This window comes from Phaseolus vulgaris, chromosome 10 (genome assembly GCF_000499845.2).
Source record: "Phaseolus vulgaris cultivar G19833 chromosome 10, P. vulgaris v2.0, whole genome shotgun sequence".
Classification (NCBI taxonomy): domain Eukaryota; kingdom Viridiplantae; phylum Streptophyta; class Magnoliopsida; order Fabales; family Fabaceae; genus Phaseolus; species Phaseolus vulgaris.
The window spans coordinates 7624121-7647924 of NC_023750.2; the positions used below are offsets into that span (position 1 = coordinate 7624121).

A 23804-nucleotide genomic window follows, 5' to 3' on the forward strand; every position below is an offset into this window, starting at 1 on the left:
GGACCTTAAAATAAAAGTTTGCATCACTATGCAATTGTACTATGATAACAAATCAGTCATGAGCATTGCTCATAAACAAGTACAACTTCATAGGACCAAACATATATTGAAATTGGTAGACACTTCATCAATGATAATCTCAACAGAGGTCTTTTCGTTACTGTTAGATATAACAGCCAATGTAATGGACTTAGCTCATACTTTTTGTTTGATTTATCACTGTATAAGCATAACCCTATGTGGTCAATACACACAAGGTATTTATCCTATTTTATTCTCCTTCATTTTAATATGGTATATAAAGCTAGGGTAAAATCCTTGACTTCCCGATAAACCCACTGCTCACCGGACTTTTTTTTCGCTCCCACCGATGCGCCACTGTTTGGACTGGCGACATCACCGTTGGGTTTGTCTTGGCCAGGCAACCACCATGCCATCAGGATCACGACAATCAAAGTCCGCACACGCTCTCATGCACCTCCTCTCTGTAGTTCACTGCCACAATGCGTGGCTGCACGTCAGTTGTCCGTTCCGACGACGCTTCATATTCACGGGATTGCCTCACCATCCTAGTGCTGGATCTGGCCTTGTCTTTTTTTATCGGAGCCCGGTTAATTTTAGGATTTTTCTCTCTCTTCTAAGGTGTTTCTCTCTCACCTTCATCTATGGCCTCTTCTGCTGCCACTATGCCTGACCCATCCATCTATACTAATTATGACAAATTGAATGACACTAATTATGATACTTGGGCTTCAAACATTAAACTATGACTTAAGAGTCAGGGTTATGTAGATCATCTTACCCAGAGTATGGCCAATACATGAAATTTTATAAAGCTGTGTCAAGGTGTGCACAATTCACACCGACCCTTATCTACATCATTGATTATACAATAATACCCATAACTGCAAAAAACATAATGTAATGCAATGTAACAGAAATCACAATTTAAAAACCTAGCTTATAATAATTTTCAATCATCTATCTTCTTCTCTAATCAGCTAACTGTTACAGCCAGATAACTTAGACTAACCAGCCTATTTAATTGGGGATCTGCTAATAGTGTTTAGTTTATAAAATCTCTTCAAAAGACATGGAAACAGTTATGAGTAAGCATACAACTCATAGGCACAAAGTCCGGAATGACACATGGTTTAGGAGAGGGCAAAGTAGAGATAATATCTAAAAAGAATAAATTACCTTATCACCCCAGCAAACGTAAATGGGACTACTACATCTCCATGCAGAGCTAAAATCCAACGGATAGGCCTGCTAAACATCACCTGTATATTAAAAGTATAGAAACATGTTAATTTATGTAACCAGTGATTTCCTTTACTCCACAATAAAACAGCGTGATAGCATTATATAATCTTCAATTATTTATAACTTCATGTTGCAGAGGATAGTTGTCATGTTACCTGAGAATTCCAACGCATTGTCTTCGGAAAAGAAATTTTAGCAATAGTAGCAGGCAAATCTTCAGACAAGACCTGATAAAAGTATAACAAATCAGCAGCTATAGCATTTTTCATATAAAGTCTGTAAGAGGCAGAGAAATAAACCCTAGATGACAGGTTGTAAGATTCACATCTCAAAACTCTTGAATGGAACCGTGGTTAGAACTTGTCCTTGAATCTATCTCAAGTGAATTTGCCTTGAATTTCCTTTTATTGTGTATTAGATGAGAAACAATTGGAAAGATTAACCATATTTATGAATGATATAACTGTAAACAGAAGAAATTAGGTATCTTTTGCTAAACTATTAGATATCACAAATAGTGTACTGTTGTGATAATTGGGACTTCAATCAAAATCAGTCTCCCAAGTTTAGCATAGGTAACTAACTGGACATAATCAAAACAGTTGGCATTCTCTACATTCCATTAGGTTTGTACATCTCCAAAATGTTGTCTTTAAGACTATGAAGTTCACAGAGCACAGAGAAATAAACCCTAGATGACAGTTGTAACATTCACATCTCAGAAGTCTTGCATGATATCATGGAACCGTGGTCAGAACTTGTCCTTGAATCTATCTCAAGTGGATATGCCTTGAATTTCCTTTTATTATGTATTCAATGAGAAACAAATGGAAAAATTAAGCATATTTATGAATGATATAGCTGTAAACAGAAGAAATTAGGTATCTTTAACTAAATATTATATATCATAAACAGTGTACTGTCTCGTGATAATTGGGACTTCAATCTAAATCAGTCTCCCATGTTTAACATAGGTAACTAACTGGAGATAATCCAAACTCATTCATCAAAACAGCTGGCATTCCTACACTATTGGGTTTGTACATCTCCAAAATCTTTAAGACTATTAAGTTCACAAAGCACTTTTTAGTGAAACCAAGCGTACAATATTGCACTATTATCTTAAGCCTCATTTCATTTTATGAAGTGCTCAGTTGATCCTATATACAACATTTATAAATCATATTATTAGAATATGTCGTGGTATATTGGCCTATTTAAACAAATACCTTTAAGAAACAGACACTCACATTTGCAATACTTGTTTTAACAGAACATATAAAACCCACAAAAAGGCAAGACAAGGAAAAAAGAACAAAAACCTCCAAAGCATATCTTGAAGACTCCTTTACATGTGCATAAACATATTCTGTTTTCCCTGCAACATCAAGTACCTATTAAAGGACTGAACTTATGGTACAGAGGTATATTAGCAGTAAAATACACTCACTCAACAAGTCTTTCTGCTTCTGAATACTCACCATCGACCTTTCTGTATACTAGGTCCAGTGGTACAGAGTATCTACGACAAAAACCCTCAATGGCCTGATACAAAAAATATAAATGTAGGCACCATTTCATGAACATCAACACTTACGATAAAAATAAAAGCCTCAAGCATAGTAAAACCTTTGTGGGATTTCCCTCATGATCAAATGCTTTTGACACAGGAGGACCTCGAACTTCAACCTCCTTTTCAGCCTGTTTTGTGTAAAGATTTTGAACAGCAACCTGTGAAGTTCACAATATGAAAAATTTATGATTACAGTCATTACATATCTGAAGAATTCTAAAATTTGAATATTTTATAACGTTTGCAAGAACAAAACATAAATTTCAACTGTTGTATTTATGATTCTATCCATACTTTTTGGTGATACTATCTATTAATCCTGGATAGGAATTACTGCAAATGCTTCACATAAGATTTTATCCTTTTATACAGAACATAGATTATATAATGAGGTAACACTTAGAGGGTATGAACAATAAGGATGAGGAATAATGCAACACATTAAGAAACAAGAATTGCATATGAAAGACAGTTTATTTCCGCACCACTAATCTACGCGGAGTGCCAAAAGCTTGCACTTCACCATGGTTTAGCCTTTGCCGTTCAAGCAGTTGCAGCACTAAATCTTTCAGCTACAATGACCAGCATAGTAAAATCAATGTTAAACAATGAATAATAATAATAATAATAATAATTCACAGGAAAAATAACAATAATTATCTAGAAAATAGCTGAAACAACTTATATCACGTAAAAGTGAAAAAGAACACATTTGAAATCCAGATGAGAAGTTAAACAAATGATAAATTGGAGGTTACTATATTCATGATTTTTAATTAGATGAAAACAAGTTATACTTGATTACTGGCATCAACAACATCTTGAGGCGGCATCTCTTCAGTCCCAATTTCAAGAACAAATGCTCTTGAATGATCATGCACCTATATAACCAGAGAAAAGATATAATTTACATTAATATTAATATATGAATAAATTTGTGGAAAATAATCAATAAATATACTCTTGCTCAAGCTAAATATTGAAAGATTAAGTTTTCCAATCCAGTCTAAAGTTTGTATTGAGTTAAGAATCAAATAAACTACATCCAGAAATTATACATGTAAAATCAAATACAAGACGGAATGTTCTTTGAAGCAAGGATACCTGCAAACAGTAACAATTCTGCTATAAGAGAACAGTATAGGAAATACAATTCAGCCGTTTTAGAGAAAGATGACATTCTAGGAGAAACCAGTTAAGCCTACGAGGTCATATTTCCAACAAGACATGGGAAGCCACTAGAAAACCTAAGCATCATTGTACGGATCTCAACATAACAAGACCATGAGTTCTAATTGTTGTTAGAAAGGTGAGTTACTTCTTCAATTCATGGACTTTGACTCTCCACATATTGTGAAATGCAAGTTGTTGACAGGTTCATAGTTGTAAAAGATTGCACTATTGGATTTCAACCTCAAATATTCCTAATATTCTGCATTAGAGAACTTTGGTTCAACAACTTTAGATTGGAAATATTAGTTGTCTTGTTAGGAAAGTCATGCAAAGAGTAGCAATTTCCTTGAGTATGACCTATTCTTTTACAACACGTGCATTGAGGACGTCCTCTACCACCTCGCCCTCAACTAGTGCTATGACCTCCTCTTCCACAAGTAGATACCATGGCAGAAGACTCTGCATATTCTTGAAAATTTCTACTCTTAAGAGTTGGAACACAAAAAAGTCATGTTGTCAAGATTTCCACATAAGCAACTTCTTGACTAGTTCAACTTTGATCACAAACATGATCAAAATTTGGATTCCTAACATGAAGGATCATAAACATATAAACTTATCCAACTTCATTTTCATTGCATCTAATAAATCAACCTCCAGGAGCATATTCAATTCTTGATTAAGCTTCAGCAATTAAAGACATCATGTCATTATCAGTTTGCTTGAGAGGCCAATCGATTAGCAGAATTATAAAGACGTTGGATATCATTTGCAAAAACATTTTGAGTTTTTTTCCAAAAAGAGTTACATGTCTTGAATGATCCAAGAGTGCTCAAAATATTGGGTTCCACTTACTGTTACAATAAAGCACAAAGCTGAAAATCAGTTTTCTTCCGAAGCTTAATCTGATGGTACTTTAACTCCATCTTCTTCTAGGTGATCACAAAAACCTTGACCAAGGAACCAAAGTTCAAAGGAAGCAAACCAAGACATGTGGTGTTTTCCATTTAGTTTCTCAGAAGTTATAATAGGAGTCCCTAAAAAAGAGGTGGTAGTTCCTAAAGACATGTTGAAATAGGGTAGAGGCAAACAATCCCGTGAAGGAAAAATAAGATTGCAGGACAGAGAAACCATGAGGAAACCTTGACCCTTGCACCAAACAGCACCTAAACGAGAAACAACAACATAAATGTGCTCAGCAGGTGCCAACGAGTCAATTGGCGGTGGACCAAATGAATTCCAGCCACAGGAAGGCGATGTAGGCACACTTGCTTAGGTTTGGCTAAGAGAAAGATGTCGTCTGGCAGAGTTTTGTCACGGGACCACCAACAGTGGATCGCACTCCTCCAGGCGCACCAAACCCTAATTTCAGAAGACGAAGCAACAATGGTTGATGGTGGTGGACAAGACAGAGATAGGCAAAGCGGAATCGACCCACTCTAATACCAACTTATGATAAACGAAAGAGAAAAGAAATATATATTAGAGTTTAATTCCCCTCTCTTAGGTTCTCATATTTTAATAACAATGGTAGTTCAGATACAATATAAGAGAGAGAAGAGTAAAGAATAAGAAGAGTAATATCTAGAGGTCAAGGTACAGAGATAGGTACAACACAAAACAGTTGTTCAATAATGCCTATTCAAGACCTAATCCAACACAAGAAGAATTGCTCAGATACCTGTAAGTGAGGCTTATTTGAGTCGTGTTTTAAATAAATAAAAAAAGCAGATAAAACTATAAAGAAACTTGGAAACAGAAATTCCAAAGGAAAAAAATTGCCTGAAACAAACATCAAAATTTCACACAGGATAGATTGACGGGACTGATCCACATGCAAACTAACCTTCACACATGCAGCTTCCAAAACTCCTTTTGGCAATACAAAATGATCAGGTTCAGAGATAAAACCAAGGGGAAAGCCAAGCATCTCTCTTGTCTTCAACCACAGTTGAGCACATTGGCGAGCCAAACTGGAAAAACCAGGATGGAAAAAACATGAAATGTAGAGAATCAAGAGAAAGAAGCATACAAGATAACAAAATAACTAACAAACTAATGTGATAAACAGTATATACTAAAACCCTAAAAAATCCAAACATCCACAAATGAACACTAGATTTGAGCTGAAGTGTAAGGATACCTTAACTTGATGACCATTATACTCCCTCTAGTGTGTTTTAAAGTAGAAAATAGCTTATAGTTACAACTATGCAAGAGTAGCATGAATCCATTAGGAAGCCACTCATTACTAAGTTTAATGTTAGGAAGGAGTGCAGAGGATCTGCTCCTCTCAGCAGCGCAATGGTTCATGGTTGATGTAACAGATTGCAAGGAAGGAATCAAGGGGAGTTGAGATAATAGGAGGGAATGGTTAAGGTTACAAATTTCCTGTGAGTGAGGCAATAAAGAGGAACAATAAGGAAGGAAATTTTTTTACCTGCATGAATGCAGTTAGAATATTAAAAAAATATATTTAATTTATTACTTAAATTATCTCTTAGGATTGGTTTGTTATCTTAGTATCTTAAATTGTCCTTAAAGATTGGTTTTATTATCCTAGAATATCTCCTAGGATTAGTGTTCATACTTTTATTAATTATCATGATTTGTTTCTTTTTCTTTAAGTAGAATTAGGAGTCTATTAATTAGTATCATAAGGGTCAGTGGCTTAGTCTTTTACACAAGATCATTGGAGCAAATCCTATTAATAATTCAAGGATAATGTCTTTTCTTTCTTTTCTCCTCTCGCCTATCCGTTGAAAACCTTGTGATTCAACAAATATAAAAGGAGAAGGGGGAAGACAACAAATGGGGAGATATAGAAGAGTGAGGGAGAGAGTAAGGACTCTGAGATAAAGGCACTACCCATTTCCTGTTTCAGTTCATTTAAGCAAAACTTTTTAGTTTTTAAATGAGTCATTTTCTTCTGCTGAAATGAAATATATGAATGAAAGAAAGATGTTTTATAAAACAAAACTAGTTTTTCTTCTATTTGTTCAACAATTGGATAATTGCGGTTATATGTTACTAGTCTAGGTTTAATCTTCTTAACAATGGGTATTCTTTCAAGAACAATATGGGCTGACGAAGGATCCAGAGATCATATTGGAATTGGGATCATTTCTTCATTTTCCTAAATTCAAATCAGGCAAATACATGTATCCACAGAAGAAATAACACAGTAGTTTCCTCATAACTGTGTGTACTTCGATCTTGCTTATATCAAAATTGTACAAGTCTGGGCCATAAATAACAACATATTACTCTCCCAAAATTTCTAACTTAGAAGACAAGACAAAAAGCCTTAAAGTTCATGAATCCTAGATTTCCATATCTGATTGATATGTGATGAATATTTTGCACTAGACAAAAAAGAAGTCAAGAACAGAATTGTTTCAGCATTTAAACAAGAATACCATAGATGATAATATTAAAGACAAGAACTTCGGAAAAAAATATCACTAATGTCTCCAACTTTTGATTTGAGAGATTTTCACAGGACAATATCATGACAATCTCAAGGATTAATTTTCAATTGTGATTATGACTTAACAAAACTATCAAAGTGATACAAATATATATAGCTGCTTCATTTACTGATGTCACAGAGCATTACCTACGCATGCGACCAAAATAACGAGCTCGCTCTGTTACTCCAACAAAGCCTCTGGAGTCTAAGATATTAAAAGCATGAGATGTTTTCAGGAGCTGATCATACCTAGCATGTAGTGGTAAAACGTACATCAGAAGCACGGACAGAGAAGAAACAGAAAGCATATTGAATAGATGATAAGAGGAAATAAATCCAATAAATAGAACATTTAAATGTCATAAACATACGCAGGGATTGCAAAGCCAGAAGAAAGTAAGCTACGAGCTTCCTCCTCAAAGAAATCAAAATGTTTTTGAACGTGATCAACACTAGCATGCTCCAAGTAATATGCACTCATTTCCTTCCTAGAAAGGGCAAAATATAGTCACCATTAATCAACAACAAAGTCAATATTACTAAAAATTAGGGACCCATAAGAATCTAAAAAATGCTGCCACTAAGGAATGCCCTAAAAAACTGAGATATGTAGATTATAACAGTTGAGAACCACTATTGACTATACTAGAGCTTCGGGTTGAGTTATGCAGGGCGAAATTCAAGAAATTATATAAATTGATATCATTAAGCTCTCTAATAAAATTCATATTGAAATATGATATAATTGTGCATTACTTCAAAATTCAAGTTTATAAGAATTTATAATGATCAACTGCAATGAAGTGTACGCGTAATGAAAAACACTAAAACAACCCATTTTGCATGACTATAGCCAAAATCACAAAAACTGAGGAGAACAATATTCTTGGAAGCTTGAGTGTGACAGTCGTTTAAATGTCATTTTTTATTTAGAAGAATGCAAATATATCAATGGTGAGGAGGAAATTATAACAAAAAAGGGGGGACAAGATATTCTCACAAAAAGAGAAACAAGAAAACCAAGCTTAACTTTTTTCCTTTGCTAGCAATTGGGTGCCTGTCAGATCTAATTTTTATCCTGATATTTAGGATAACCAGTGAACATATTCATAATTTAGGATGAATAAACCACTAGAATGGTTGATGTATCAACATAGCGTCTATAACTAATATATTTTATTCATATTAAACCAGAATTGTCCTTATGTTTTATCTACTAAGCACCTCTCACGTGTATTCCATGGCTGATACTGATAAATAATTCATATCCATCCCCAATTTTTTTAAAACAAGAGATCTTCACACTTTGTGATATATATTACCTAAGGCTCAAGTTCAGTCAACCCTTACCAGAGTCTTCAATATTTTCATCTATACAATTACTCGATTTCTATTCCAATCTTCCTGTGTCTTTCTAAGCACTTTGGCAAAGGCTGTTCCACAACAAGGCATTTGCATCATCCATTGTATAACCAAAGCTCTATTGTTCTTCCAGTGAAAAACGAAATAATTAAGAGGAATATGAAAGAGGAAGCATAATACAGTTCAACTGTTTTGCTATGCTTTTCCAATTATAATAAGTAGGGAACTACAAAATTGACATAGATGTCCAAGGTCATTAGTGCAGGATTTGCCTTTTATGGCCTTTAGTTATCACTTGTATTCCTCTCTTCTTCCACACCCAAACTATAGGTCTCTTGACCTAATGTTGTTCAACTTTGTTTTACTTGCTTTCCAGTACTTTGGTTGTCCTACTAGGATGTTTTGTCCTTAACAAGAGTCTCATTTCAAAACATGAACTCTTAGTTGAAAGAAAGTATGTTCTTACTACAGCGTTTCAGTTGTCTTTTTAACTTTCCTTGTCCTTCTCTACATTTACCACTCAATTTAAACCAAGAAAATGGCCATCTGAACATAAGCATTTTTTCCCTCATCAAAAAAGTTTTTTATATGTGTTTCAAATCTTACATCTACCAAATTATAGTATATAAATAGATGTACACCTCACCTAACAAGTCAATTTTGTGAGATTAATTTAGGCTTAAAGTTCACTTTCTAAAATGGTATTAGAGTCTATCCTAATAAAGTTTGAGCCTATCGTGTCACCCACTATTGGGTCCCCTCTATTCTCACAATTGAGATGTCTAGTTCTTAGTAAATGAGAATGTGTTGGAGATCTCACATTGACTAAAGATATGATCAAATTATATCATATAAGTGGGGTGCAAACCTCACCTTAAATCCGATTTTGTGAGGTTGAGTTAGGCTTAAATTCTACTTTCTAAGATAGAATCAAAGCCTATAAGAGTATATCCTAACAAGATTTGTTGAACTTATCATATCACCCGCAATCAGCCCCTTCTATTCCCATGCTCAAGAAGTCAAGTCTTTGGGGTGAATGCATATATTGGAGATCCTACATTAACTACAAATATAACCAAATTATAGTACATAAAGTGAGTGAAAATTTCACCTTACTAAGCCGGCTTTGTGAGATTGAGTTACGATTAAGGTTCACTATCTAAAAATGTTATAAAAGAAAATGTAAAATAAATATAACAAATAAAAAGGAAAGATCTACATTTTTTTATGATAACTCCAAAATATTTCACTACAAAAAAATAAAATGAAATGCAATTCAGCCAGTGGTTAAAGTAATCAAGTACTCATTCTCCAAGAACAACTCTCCATATGTAATTCCATCAGAATATTTTATCTTCTTGAAGTGATCAACCCCCTATCACAAAATTTATGAAACTTAAGTAATTTATTGGGTGATAGAGATTAATTGAAGAAAAAGAAAATTAGCCAACTTACCTGCAGTAACATAAGGATACGCTCAAGGCCATAAGTAATTTCCACAGATACAGGTGATAACTGGAGACTTCCAGCCTGGAGGGAGACAGAGAGTTGAGATCATGAAAGTACATTGGTGCATCGTTTTTGTTTTAATGAAAGAAAAGCATTCAAAGGTTGCATCATGGAAAATGACCGTAAATAAAAAAAACTATTTTCTTACACTTTTTCTTATAGAAAAAGTTCCTACGTCTTTTTAAAGCAGGATATGTCTTCTCTCAAATAAATTTTCTTCTCCGTCACAAAATAATAATAATTATTCCGTCGGAAAGAAAAATACCTGCTGAAAGTAGGTGAATTGTGTAATCTCCATCCCATCCATCCAAATTTCCCAGCCCAAACCCCAAGCACCAAGAACCTATATACATTTTCAATTCTCATATGGATGACATTACAATTTTATTAGATTTAAAACACACAAAAAAGAAAAAAAGGTTTAAATTTCCTTTAAGTAGCACTAAAAGGTATATAAACCAAAACAAAAAATATTACCGGACTCTCCCAGTTATCTTCCACAAATCGTATATCATGTGCGGCAACATCAATACCTATCAAAGATGTATGCAGTCCACAAGTTCATATTCAAAGTTTTTAAAGTGGAAAATGGATAAAATAAGGTATAATAAGAACTGCACAAGTTTCAAAACTGTTGTCTTGTTTGTAGTAGTTAATTAATTTAAACTTCTTTCACCTTATTTGAATGGTTAAGGCATACCGGTAACTTGATTTCAAGGGGAGTAAAAAGTGAGGCAGGTAGACCCTTTTGCCCTCTCTTATTTATACTGTTGGTTGATGTTTTGATCCATTTATTAAGATATGGTTCCAAGCAAGATTTTAGTATGGGTCAATCATTAGGTGGGTACTTCCTCATACTCTAGAGGTGTTAGACAAGGAGATCCTTTATCTCCTCTGCTTTTTTCTGCCTTGCAGAAGAAGTGTTTGCAGAAGTATAATGAGTGCATCAAGTTAAAAAGAGATAATTAGTAATACATAGCTGATCAGCCACCATTTACAACAGTAAGATCTATACTCAGTAATATTCTAACTAGTGCCAACTATGTAAATGAATCTAGACTGAAATTCTTACAGTCAATAAACATCAACAAACTCACCCTAACTCCCATAACCAATTATCCCTTCTAACCTAAAGTCACAAGCTCCCAAAACACAAATCCTAAAACCAAATTGAAGATCACCTTTAGTAATTAGAATGTACATTGAAGAGGCTAAAGAGGCAAAGACATAAATGATAAAAACTAATAGAGCCTGTGCATGCTCTACAAGGAAATTGAAATAACTTGTAAAACATCAACCCAAAATCATAATAAAGAGAAAGGATTCAAAGCTTCTTAGTTTTCATACTTCTTTTGTAAGGTTCCCTTTCCATTGTCATGCAAGTTTTCTATGTGTATGCTTAATGCTCATAAGTCAACAGAAATAACAGTTGAACAAAAGTATACAATCTATTTCAAGTGAATCAAAGAATATCAGACTCGATTACAACCTAAAGCAGAGAGGCTGCGGATAAAAAGATCCTGGGAGTTTCCAGGATCAGGCTTCAATATCACCTGAGATCAGAAAACAACTAAGAATTCAATGCTTGAAATAAACATGAATTATTCAAGAAAAAACAATTTTAACTTTAAATTTGTGAATTTGATTATGTCATCAAACTAGACCTGAAATTGAGTATGTCTTTGGAGCCTATTCGGGTTTTCTCCGTATCGACTATCATCAGGGCGGACGCTAGGTTCCACATACCTAACATAAAAAAAATAAAGTACACCGTCAATTTCTGATTCAAAACCCTCACACTCTGCATTCATCGTCATAAATAATAATAACAATCATTCATGCCAATGAAAATTGGTCATAATCCACCTGAGGGTACATAACCCCCCATTCTCGTGTTAACTAGTCACAGAGACCTAAATCCTAAGCTTATAAAACCAGTACACCTGCCATATAAAAATAGACACTCCATCCCAAGACCGATTACATAGCTCGACATAAATACACAGCCTGAGTGAAGGAACACAGCCCCCAGTCTGAAGCTTACTAAACACAAATACTTAAATCTTAAGTTCCTAAAACCAGTACAACTCTTATATAGACACTCCATCCCAAGTCCGACAACATAGCTCGACATAGATCGATCACAGCCCAACTCAGGTACAAGAACAAATAGCTTCCACTCAACACAAGTATACTTAAAACCAAAAGTATTTTCTGTAAAAAACAAAACACACTTCTAGTAGCATACAACATCAGAACTCAGTAATCATTATATCCACTGCTTCAGGGAAGGGAAGGACATGCACACTACTAGTACTAACTTCTAATCCTTTTTCCATTGAGGAAAAGATACCTTCATTAATTTCCAAACATTTAAGAAAATATCGTTGATCGAACAAAATGGATATTTTTAAAAACCAATGCATAAAGCAGTAACTTACATCTAAAACATACTTACGCGACATTCCATGGTTCAGGGCCAAGAACCCTTAAATATGTAAGAGGATTCATAGTCCCAGCTCCAACCTGCTCGATATAGCAAAATGAGAAGAAAAAAAAATCAAAGAAGATTCAATGTCACATTCCAAGTTCAAACTGAATCTCCTCATTACTTGAAGCCAACGCTTAAAAGTACACAACATTAACAACAACAACAACAATAATAATAATAATATATAATAAGAGAAAGTTGTCCATGCATTGCGTCATTGATAGAGTGAAGAGTTTACACACTATCATCCAATTACATATTGCTGTGTATGTTAAAATTTGTTGACTTACACTACTTAAATAACTTAAAAGTCATACCGAACATAATTTCCTATCGATTGTCAATGTAAAAAAATCCACATACGATTGACAGAAATTAAATTAAAAAAAAAAATAGTAAATTACACTAACACTCCTGAGGTTTTTTGAGATGCGCATAACCCCTCCTTATTTAACACTCACAATAGCCTCCTTCATGGGGTACAGGATATGTTTGTTAACCAATTAAAAAAAGTTACTGTAATGTATATGAGGTGTCACTGTCAGTGTAAGAACAGAAAAAGGAGAGGTACCGTGTGCAATCTCAAGGGAGAAAAAAACAGGCAATGTCAGTATAATATACTCAACAACATAGCAACGATACGGTTATAAGACAATTGAACCTAATTGATGAGTGACAATGCAGCAAGCTAATTTAACTACCTCTGTGTTGCTACATTGCATTATGGAACATCCAACAGAAGCCCAGTATTCCTGCAATTTCCCATACAAGATAACAAAATTTGAACCATTGAACAATGTTCATAATAAAATTAAAAGAAAACACGGAAGGATAATGCAATTCTGTAGATGCAAAGACCTGAAGGCGCTGAATGGCTTGCTGGAAGGTGAGGGATGAGGAGTTAACGGAACGATTGTCGGAGAGAGCTGAAGCAGAAGAGTGGCGTGAGAGAGAAGGTGAAGATGAAGGTGGAGGAGAATGAGGAGTGGTGGTGGCGGAGACGGTGGTGGCAAAGGGGCGGCGGAGGAGGAGGGAGTGGGAGAGGCGGAGGCGAGTGGTGGCGTGGGGTTTGAGAAGGGAGATGACTAACGGCAAAGCGAGGATTCCCATGGCGCGACCACGGGTGGTTGTTCCACAAATGGGGGATAAGATAGGGTTTATCAATTTTAACCTTTTCCTTCCAAATACTATTTCAAAATACTACCAAATAACAAAACCATTCGTACCTCAAAGGTGGTGTCACCATAAATATTTTTTTTTTATCAGCATCACCATAAATATATTTGCAATTTTAATAAGTTGGCTTATTATATAGTATCTCTTAAAAATATTGGTTATAATGATTATTTAAAAATATTTTTTATTAGATTTTTATTAGTAATGGAATGACGAATCTTCTTACAAATCTTCAAAGAGAGTAAAGTCAAATATCAATCAATTTATACCCCGTTTCATCCTTTGTCGTCCATTTATCATTCTCCTTTTGATCTTATTTATTATACTCGTTTAGATTTTGGGTATTTTTGTCTCAAGTCGTTTCATAATATAAAAGATACATGTAAAGATACCTTGACGTTCAAGTCAACTTATGCATGTTTAAGTGAGTTGTTAATGTTAAGATACCTACCTTTTACATGTCGATTCAATGTTGTATTCGTACACATATTTTATGGCTTCATGTACACTTGGGTATTTCCCTTGGTCCATATAATTTAATCTTTAAATTATGTTCCTAAATGGTAACATTTGGCAGGTGCATTTTACAGGTTCAGCTTGAGTGTTAGTGATGTGCTGAGTCGACGGGCCGAGTGATGGAGGACCATCCTAATATATATAGTTACCACAACTCAAGCTAAGAATAAAGAATTAGTCTTTTCTTGAGACTCTGTATTCTTGAACCAATCTTTAAAATAGGTTAAAAATAATTCAAAGACACTTTAGAAACCTTCACTTAACATTTAAGCAAAGGTTTATATAGCACTGCACTTCATGGCTTGGCTTTACCATAGTTAAGTACACTTAACTAAGGTGAAGGCATCCAAAAGGCACGATTTGTGTGATGGAAAAAACGCACGCGGAAGTAACACACAATCATGAATCAACTGCAGAAAAATAAACGACACAATATTTAACGTGGTTCGATCGCCAACTGCAACCTAGATCCACACGGGCAACTATTAGATTTTCATTCTATCCTGTTGCACACCAATTACAAGTACAATGATCTCCTTAAATAGATATTATAAAAGGGACACAATGATTAAGCCCGCTCACTAAACATGGTGTCTAGTCAGCCCAACCCAATTGGTCCTAGCTTCATACCCAACAATCTCCCACTTGAAGCCACAAAACAATATTCACCTGCGTTTCAACTGTGTACAATGATTAAACTCATTTACTAAACATGGTGTCTAGTCAGTCCAACCCAATTGGTCTTGAATTCATACCCAACAATCTTTCACTTGAAGTCACAGAACAATGTTCACCTGCGCTTCAACTGTATACATGTACTTTTGTAATCTGTCGACGAAACTCAATGTTCCACCTCTAGTTGCCACCAGCCTTCTTAATCATTTTGAAGACTTCATTAAAACTCCCCTGAGTTTCAACACGTCAGTCACTTACCCGTTCTCTGTTCCTACCAACTCCCACTTGCAAGAACTGCCGGATCTTGGAACAACCTGAGAACAAACACTCTCCATATTCAACAAAAAAAATTATGGAGAAGTTTCAACCACTGGAATACTGGTTATCCTAACCCACTATCGTCTAGGAACCTGCTGAAGCACGATCTGTGCTCCCACTGCCATAAGTACCTCTGACTGGTCTACGAGAACCTTTCCATGCTCGTTCATCCTGAATTTGACCTGTGGCTCTGGGTTTCTCTCTTTTAAAGACAACCCTCTCCTGCCAACGAGATTTTGTGAACCGGACTTTGTTTATCTTCTGAACTGGGATGGTCACTCCCTCAAACGATAATCTGACCATATACAACGAACCTCTCTTTCTTCCACGGGTCGTGACAAGATTTCCCTTGACGTTCTTCCACTGTTGATTTCCGAACTTCACATCATGTCCCTATTCGTCCAACTACCTAACAAAAATCACACTTTTCGTTAAGTTTGGAACAACTCTGACATCCTTCAAAGTCCAGAAATCGACTGGCGTCTTCAACACTATGTCACCCATGCCTGTAACATCAAAAGTTTTGTTGTCTACTAGTCTTACCTTTCTAAAGTTTTCAATAACTAGATTATGCAATGCTTCAAAATCCATGGCCCAAGAATCCACACTACTATCTGCGCAACAGACTAAAAGGTCCTCGTCCGCAAAGTCTTTTGCAATGTTGACTTATTTATCATTTGGGCATTGATTTCTGAAATGCCTCACCTCCTTGCAGTTCCAAAATGTTACACTTGAGTAATCCCGAGTTTTTGACTGTCTCCTTCTTTTGTTCTTGCTCTCACTATCTCTGATATTTTTCTTACCTCTGATGACATATAGCGATTCACTAGATAGTTCCCCATAACTTCTTCTTCGGACATCCTCGTCAAGAATGAGATCACGATTTTTCTCAAAAGTGAATCCATCGGATCCCGTTGAACTAGTAACTGTTGTAATCGTTCCGGACCAACTGTCAGGCAAAGATAATAACAGTAGTAAAGCTTGACCTTCATCATCGAACTTAATGCCCACTGACATAAGTCTGGCTAAGATCGAATATTGATGTGCTCAGTAACTAAAATGTCATAACTCCGTGCCGCAGCGAAAAATAGCCCGCACCTAGCACTGCACCGTCACGCACCGTCACTGCTGCACCAACAGGAAAAAGCACGCGCCACCCTACGTCTTTCGTCACTGCCATCGCACTGCACCTCGTGTCGTCTCGCTCACCGCAAGCACCTATATCTGTTCGCCGCGAAACACGATCCACCGCACTGGCGCACTCCGCCGCATTGCCTGGACATGACCCACTACGAGCAAGCCACCGTAAAACCCTAACTTTGGGACGCCGTTGCAGCCTCTGCGAAACCCTAACTTTGGGACACTAATGCCGCCCGTGTGAAACCCTAGCTTTAGGACGCTACCGCCGCCTCTGCGAAACCCTAACTTTGGGACACTACTGCAATCCCTGTGAAACCCTAACTTTGGGATGTTGTTGTCGCCTCTGCGAAACCCTAGCTTTGGGACACTACTGCAACCACAATTTTCATGTCTCGTCGATTAATTCTGCTGATCGGATCTCTAGTGTGTAAACGAACCAAGATCTTATGCCACTTGATGGGAAAAACACACGCGAAAGCAACACACACAATTATAAATCAACTGCAGAAAAATAAACGACACAAGATTTAACGTGGTTCGGTCGCCAACTGCAACCTACATCCACACGGGCAACTATTAAATTTTCATTTTATCATGTTGCACACCAATTACAAGTACAATGATATCTTTAAATAGAAATTATAAAATGGACACAATGATTAAGCCCACTCACTAAACATGGTGTCTAGTCAGCCTAATCCAATTGGTTCTGACTTCATACCCAACATTGTGATCACCTGAGCTGATAAACAAGTGAGACCTCTCCTGTAAAACTTAGACTTGGATAAAATTAAATGTGTTTCTAAATTTTCAACACTCTCTCTAATTCTCTATTAGCTAGATGCCCACAAGCCTAATGATGCCCACAAACCTAATGAAGTCTTAAGTAGGTTTATCTAACCTCTCCATTGAACCTAAAACTCATGCGTATTCATCTCCTCTTCCATCTCCATTTCGGTGCAACCTTAAAGACTTTTCCTTCATCAACTTCTTCCAAAACACAAAAACACCATTGCATGAGTCAGAGGTTCGCTTGTACAAATATTTGTTATTATTATTTTTTAATCCATTTTTTCTCTAATATGTAAATAGTTTATTTCTTTTTAAGATTGAGTTCATTGATGAATTAGAAAAATTAAAGAAAAAAATTATGAGTTGATAGACGAGTTTGAAATGAGAAAATAAATGTAAGAATTAAGTCATTTTATTAATGATAAAATTAAATTATACAAAAATAAATAAAAAAATATTTTAAATAAAAATTTAGTTAAAAATATAGAAACTTATAAAATAGTTAATCCTTAATTAAGCTTTATTTTTAATCCCATTTTCAATTCATTGACAAAAAAAATTGGTTGTTCCTAAAATACAGTTATTAATTTCATCAAATTAAAGCTGTATATATTAAATGTTGTAGTGAAATTAAAAAGGTTTTATTTTTGTTAAATATTCAATCTAAAAGAATAAGGGTTTATGTGATACTTGAAATAATTTGAAGCTTCATATGGATTAATCTAACTGTTTTTAAAATAAATTAAATGTTAAAAAGAAATAAAGTAAACAACTTTAAATATATCATATGACATGTGGTAGGGCGGTATAGGAATGCCTATATCCCTTCTAAATATTTTTTGTAAAAAATTATATTTGAGATATCCATAAACATATACAATTTTTATTATTTTAGATTTTAAAAAGTATTTTAAAACAAGTCTTTAAAATATAAATTCAGATAAAAAATTAATTTTAAAATATAATTAAAAGAAAATTACACATTAAACTATAAATGCAAATAAATTTAATCTCTAAAAAAACAAATTTAAAAAAGTTATACTTAAAGTATAAGTTTTAAAATTTATTTAAAAAAATTTAATTTCAATTTATAGGTCTAAATATACAAATCAATTTTTAAACCATTGTCTAATGTTTGATATTTCTTTCATTAATAGCTTTATTTGATTACTTAATTTTTAAAAATCATTGAAAAAAAATTCACTAACAATAATAACTAATATACTTGTATGTAGATACCTATTGAGGATATTCGTTTAATACACATTATTGATTTTATGGGGTATGGATTTTTTTTTCATTTTACACATGGGTATAAAGTAATTAGGTTATGGGTTAATAATATAAAACAAATAATTTACATAATTATCCTAATATAAACCGCTATATACATTTTGATGGTTTTACAATAATTATTTTAAAAGTTGTGTTAAATGTGATTTCTTAGTATATATTTGGAATAATGTTGACCATTGAACTCAATCAATACATAGATAAGCTTTTCATTTAGATGCATTCGTAATTGTGTCAAGAACCATTTAAACACATTATTGAATTAAAAGGTTTTAAATTAACAATAAATAATCATTAAACTCTATGTATAAACATTTGTAAGAAAATAAAGATGTGTGTCGTACAATTTGGACAACAAGTAGACATGGAAAAATCATATATAATTATAACAAAAAATATAAAATCATTTATGACAAAATGAGGGTAAACTATAAACACCTATTGCAAACGAGTGAGAAAAACTCAACACCTATAATTTATAAGGACTCAATAAGTTTAAAGTTTAGATCGAGGACGAAAATCAATTTTACGTAAAAATGTAAAGATGAAAAACATGTTTAACTTGTGATATGTTGATTCTAAACCAAACATTTTACTCAATAAGTTTAAAATTTAAATTGGAAACGAAAATCAATTTTACGTAAAAATGTAAAGATGAAAAACATGTTTAAGTTGTGATATATTGATTATAAACCAAACAGTTTTTTCTAAGAATATCTGTGAGTAATATGTCAAAAACATACTCAATGAGCATCATCTAGATTCACTTTAACCCATCTCATTTTAGGCTTCGTTTGGATCAGGGGTGTCACTGTTGGCGACGACGGAAGTCACAACAGCACCCCGTTTGGATCCATGCATGCTTGCAGGTGAGTGTGGAAGGAAAGATCAATTTGAGTGAAATGTTTATCTGCGCAAAGATGAAGAGAAAGTTGCACTGTAGAGTGGGAGTGCCAAGTCATCCGAAGCAAGTTACAACATTACCCTTGCTTTTGCTGGAATAAAGAGAAACAGTGCCCCCTGCGCCCTCTGCATGCATGCCACATGAAGCCATGAGATTCCTGACTTGGCTCAGGAATCGTTTGACTCTGTGTGAATCTGTGAAAGGAGAGTGAATGCAGTGGGTGAGGTAGGTGGGAGTGAAGCTGGCTATATAACAGCATGAAGTTCCTTCCTCCATTCACAGAAAACCAAAGAAACCGAGCCATCAGAGAGAGTGCATTGTAGTGTGGTTGAAGAGATTCCTATAAGCCATCTGCGTTTCTGTTAGGATACCTTGTTCATCTCACGTCCTGGGGTTGTTCTTGTGATTCATCTGGTTTAATCTGGGTTCATCTAAGGTGAGAGCTTTTTCTCTGCAATGGTGCATAATCGATTATGCCTCAATTAGAACCAGTCAGATAATCGATTATGGGGCAGATAATCGATTTTTCAAAGAACATAATCGATTATCTGTAAAAATTTACAGGCATAATCGATTATCTAGAGTGTTGAAAAAGGGCCATAATCGATTATTTTGTGCCATAATTGATTATGCTGTATTTTTGCCTACCAACATAATCGATTATCCTCTGTGTATAACTGAGAGCATAATCGATTATGTTCTATATTTCTTTGGAATTCTATGTTTCTTAATTTTTTTTATGTGATTTTCAGGCAGTGTTCTTCATCCTAAGTCATCCTATTGTGCTGCTGTTGTTGCTTATCTTCAGGTTTTTAATTTTTTTTATGTAAAGTTTTATTTATTTATTTTTGTTTTATATTTATGATTGGATGATTATGGTTTTGTAATATAATTTGTTTAGAATTTATTTTAGTTAATTATGTTAAGGAGTTAGTAAATTAATGTTGATTGTAATATAATTTGTTTAGACTTTAGTTTAGTTAATTATGTTAATGAGTTAGTAAATTAATGTTATTATTTGATTTATTGTTTTAATTTTTGTAGATAGTTATAATTTTGGTAAGATTTTAAAAAATATTTATTTGTATGAAATGAATGATTTTCAGAATGGAAACAAAAAATGTTAAAGTTTAGGTGATTAAAGAGAAGTGAATTTTTAAATTTTTGTATGAAATGTACAAAGTTATTATTTATTTAAAAATGAATTGTTTATAAAAAAGATTTACAAAATTTATTTTAGCCAGAATAAAATTCAAAATTTTAAAAATATTTTTGTAATTTTTGTTATAAGATTTAATTGTTATAAGAAAAAAATAAATGTATTTAAAATGAATATTTTTACAAGTGAAAATAGAAATTTGTAATTTGTAGGTTTTTTTTTATATGATATTTTAGAAGTGCTATTTTTAATTGATATTTTAATTATAAATGTAGAAAGTAATTATTTATTTCAAAATGAATTGTTTATGAAACAGATTTAAAAAAATTTATTTTGACAGAATGGAATTAAAAATTTTAAAAATATTTTCATAGGGTTTTCATTTTTGTAGATTAAACATAATTTATTAATGTTATAATAAAAAACATTATAAAAATGTTGTATTAATTAAAAATAACAGTAAAAGTTTAAAGTAGAAATATCATTTTGAGTTATTTTTTTTTAATTTGTATTTCACATAAGTTATTGGTGTTAGAATTAAATATTAAAAAAAATGTTATAGTAATTTAAAAAGTCAGAAAAAGTTTATTTTAGGATTCATAATAAATTATTACAAAGATAAATAAGTTTACAGAATCCAAATAAAAATTAATAATACGTAGTTAATATTATTTTAGATTGTACATAAATTATTACAAAGATAAAAAAAATGTATTTAATATGAATATTTTTACAAGTGGAAATAGAAATTCGTAATTTGTAGGTTTTTTTTTATATGATATTTTAGAAGTGCTATTTTTAATTGATATTTTAATTATAAATGTAGAAAGTAATTATTTATTTCAAAATGAATTGTTTATGAAACAGATTTAAAAAAATTTATTTTAACAGAATGGAATTAAAAATTTTAAAAATATTTTGATAGGGTTTTCATTTTTGTAGATTAAACATAATTTATTAATGTTATAATAAAAAACATTATAAAAATGTTGTATTAATTAAAAATAACAGTAAAAGTTTAAAGTAGAAATATCATTTTGAGTTAATTTTTTTTAATTTGTATTTCACATAAGTTATTGGTGTTAGAATTAAATGTTAAAATAAAATGTTATAGTAATTTAAAAAGTCAGAAAAAGTTTATTTTAGGATTGATAATAAATTATTACAAAGATAAATAAGTTTACAGAATCCAAATAAAAATTAATAATTTGTAGTTAATATTATTTTAGATTGTACATAAATTATTACAAAGATAAAAATAAATGTATTTAAAATGAATATTTTTAAAGTGGAAATAGAAATTTGTAATTTGTAGGTTTTTTTTTATATGATATTTTAGAAGTGCTATTTTTAATTGATATTTTAATTATAAATTTAGAAAGTAATTATTTATTTCAAAATGAATTGTTTATGAAACAGATTTAAAAAAATTTATTTTGACAGAATGGAATTAAAAATTTTAAAAATATTTTGATAGGGTTTTCATTTTTGTAGATTAAACATAATTTATTAATGTTATAATAAAAAATATTATAAAAATGTTGTATTAATTAAAAATAACAGTAAAAGTTTAAAGTAGAAATACCGGTATTTTTTTTTAATTTGTATTTCACATAAATTATTGGTGTTAGTATTAAATGTTAAAAAAAAAGTTATAGTAATTTAAAAAGTCAGAAAAAGTTTATTTTAGGATTGATAATAAATTATTACAAAAGATAAATAAGTTTACAGAATCCAAATAAAAATTAATATTCTGTAGTTAATATTATTTTAGATTGTACTTAAATTATTACAAAGATAAAAATAAATGTATTTAAAATGAGTATTTTTAAAAGTAGGAATAGAAATTTTAGGTTTTATTTTTATTTTATTTGTTTATATTTATTTGTTGTTTGATTAAATTATGTTATTGAATGATATAGTAATTTTGATTAATTTTTTTATTAAAATTAATTAAAAGTACGTTTTAGGGTAACTGTATTGGTGTATTTTTACACCGATACGGTAACCGCGTTCGGTATGAATTCGGAAAGAAATTATGACGAGGCAGAGATGGTACACTTTGAGGAAACAGTTGTAATTTATGACGATCTTGTTGCGGCGAACATGAACTTAATTTCACAAATCGAAGAACAAATAAAAAAAATAATGAAGGTGCATCAGTCATGATTCTTTGTATGATTGCTTTTGGATTGAAATTGTTACGCACAATGCCTACTACAAGCAATTGTATCAGTGAGTCCTAACCACGAAAAGAGCGTCGCAGACAAGAATTGATGGAGTACTTGGTTCACACTGAACAATCTTGTCACATTATTCGCATGGGACCGGAAGCTTTCATTAAATTATGTGAACGAATACGGGGAACTGGACTTGTTAAAGTTGCATATCGATCAACCGTGGAAAAACAAGTAGCGAAATTTCTGCACATTATTGGGCATAATGTGAAGAATCGAAGTGTGACATTCTTTTTCCATCGGTCTGGAGAAACAGTTTCCCGTCACTTTCATAATGTTTTGAGTGCCATTTAAAGGTTGGAGGGGGAATTCTTAATTCAACCAAATGGAACGGTTGTAGAACCACACATCCTTAACAACAGTCGATTTTTCCCCTACTTTAAGGTTTGTTGATAAAAACATTACTTGAAATTATGTATAATGTCTTCTGTAGTTTGTGGTTAATTAAAGTTATGAATTTTTGTTTACATTAGGATTGTTTAGGGGCCATAGATGGGAGTCATGTACGTGCTAAGGTTGCACGTGCTGATGCGCCTCGTTTTCGAGGGAGAAAAGATTGGCCAACCCAAAACATATTTGCAGCCTGTGACTTTGACATGAAGTTCACATATGTCTTAGCCGGTTGGGAAGGAACTGCCTCCGATTCAAGGATATTGAAAGATGCTTTGGTACGAGGGGATCCTTTGGTTATTCCAGAAGGTTAGTCATAGGGGATTGGGTGTGCAGAAAAATTAAAAGGTTGTAGTAA

At 33.0% G+C, this 23804-nt stretch overlaps 1 protein-coding gene across 4 annotated transcripts in view; it reads right to left on the reverse strand.

The window, feature by feature from the left end:
• Positions 1–14068, reverse strand: part of LOC137818480 (glycine--tRNA ligase, chloroplastic/mitochondrial 2) — a 34785-nt gene extending 20717 nt beyond the window's left edge. Inside the window, exons 1-19 of one of the 4 annotated variants that reach the window (XM_068621933.1) lie at positions 13705–14068; positions 13548–13598; positions 12814–12881; positions 12020–12101; positions 11845–11908; positions 10833–10888; positions 10621–10698; positions 10302–10376; positions 10151–10221; positions 7856–7972; positions 7632–7733; positions 5859–5985; positions 3637–3720; positions 3325–3411; positions 2896–2997; positions 2748–2811; positions 2589–2644; positions 1422–1493; positions 1201–1283 (exon numbers count right to left, since the gene is read on the reverse strand). In XM_068621933.1, coding sequence (XP_068478034.1) covers positions 1201–1283; positions 1422–1493; positions 2589–2644; positions 2748–2811; positions 2896–2997; positions 3325–3411; positions 3637–3720; positions 5859–5985; positions 7632–7733; positions 7856–7972; positions 10151–10221; positions 10302–10376; positions 10621–10698; positions 10833–10888; positions 11845–11908; positions 12020–12101; positions 12814–12881; positions 13548–13598; positions 13705–13956 — 1691 coding nt within the window. In that variant the 5' untranslated portion in view covers positions 13957–14068. Of the gene's footprint in view, positions 1–1200; positions 1284–1421; positions 1494–2588; positions 2645–2747; positions 2812–2895; positions 2998–3324; positions 3412–3636; positions 3721–5858; positions 5986–7631; positions 7734–7855; positions 7973–10150; positions 10222–10301; positions 10377–10620; positions 10699–10832; positions 10889–11844; positions 11909–12019; positions 12102–12796; positions 12882–13547; positions 13599–13704 lie in introns of all 4 variants that reach the window. The other 3 variants (XM_068621934.1, XM_068621936.1, XM_068621935.1) reach the window with 3 other exon arrangements.
• Between the last annotated feature and the right edge of the window lie 9736 nt (positions 14069–23804).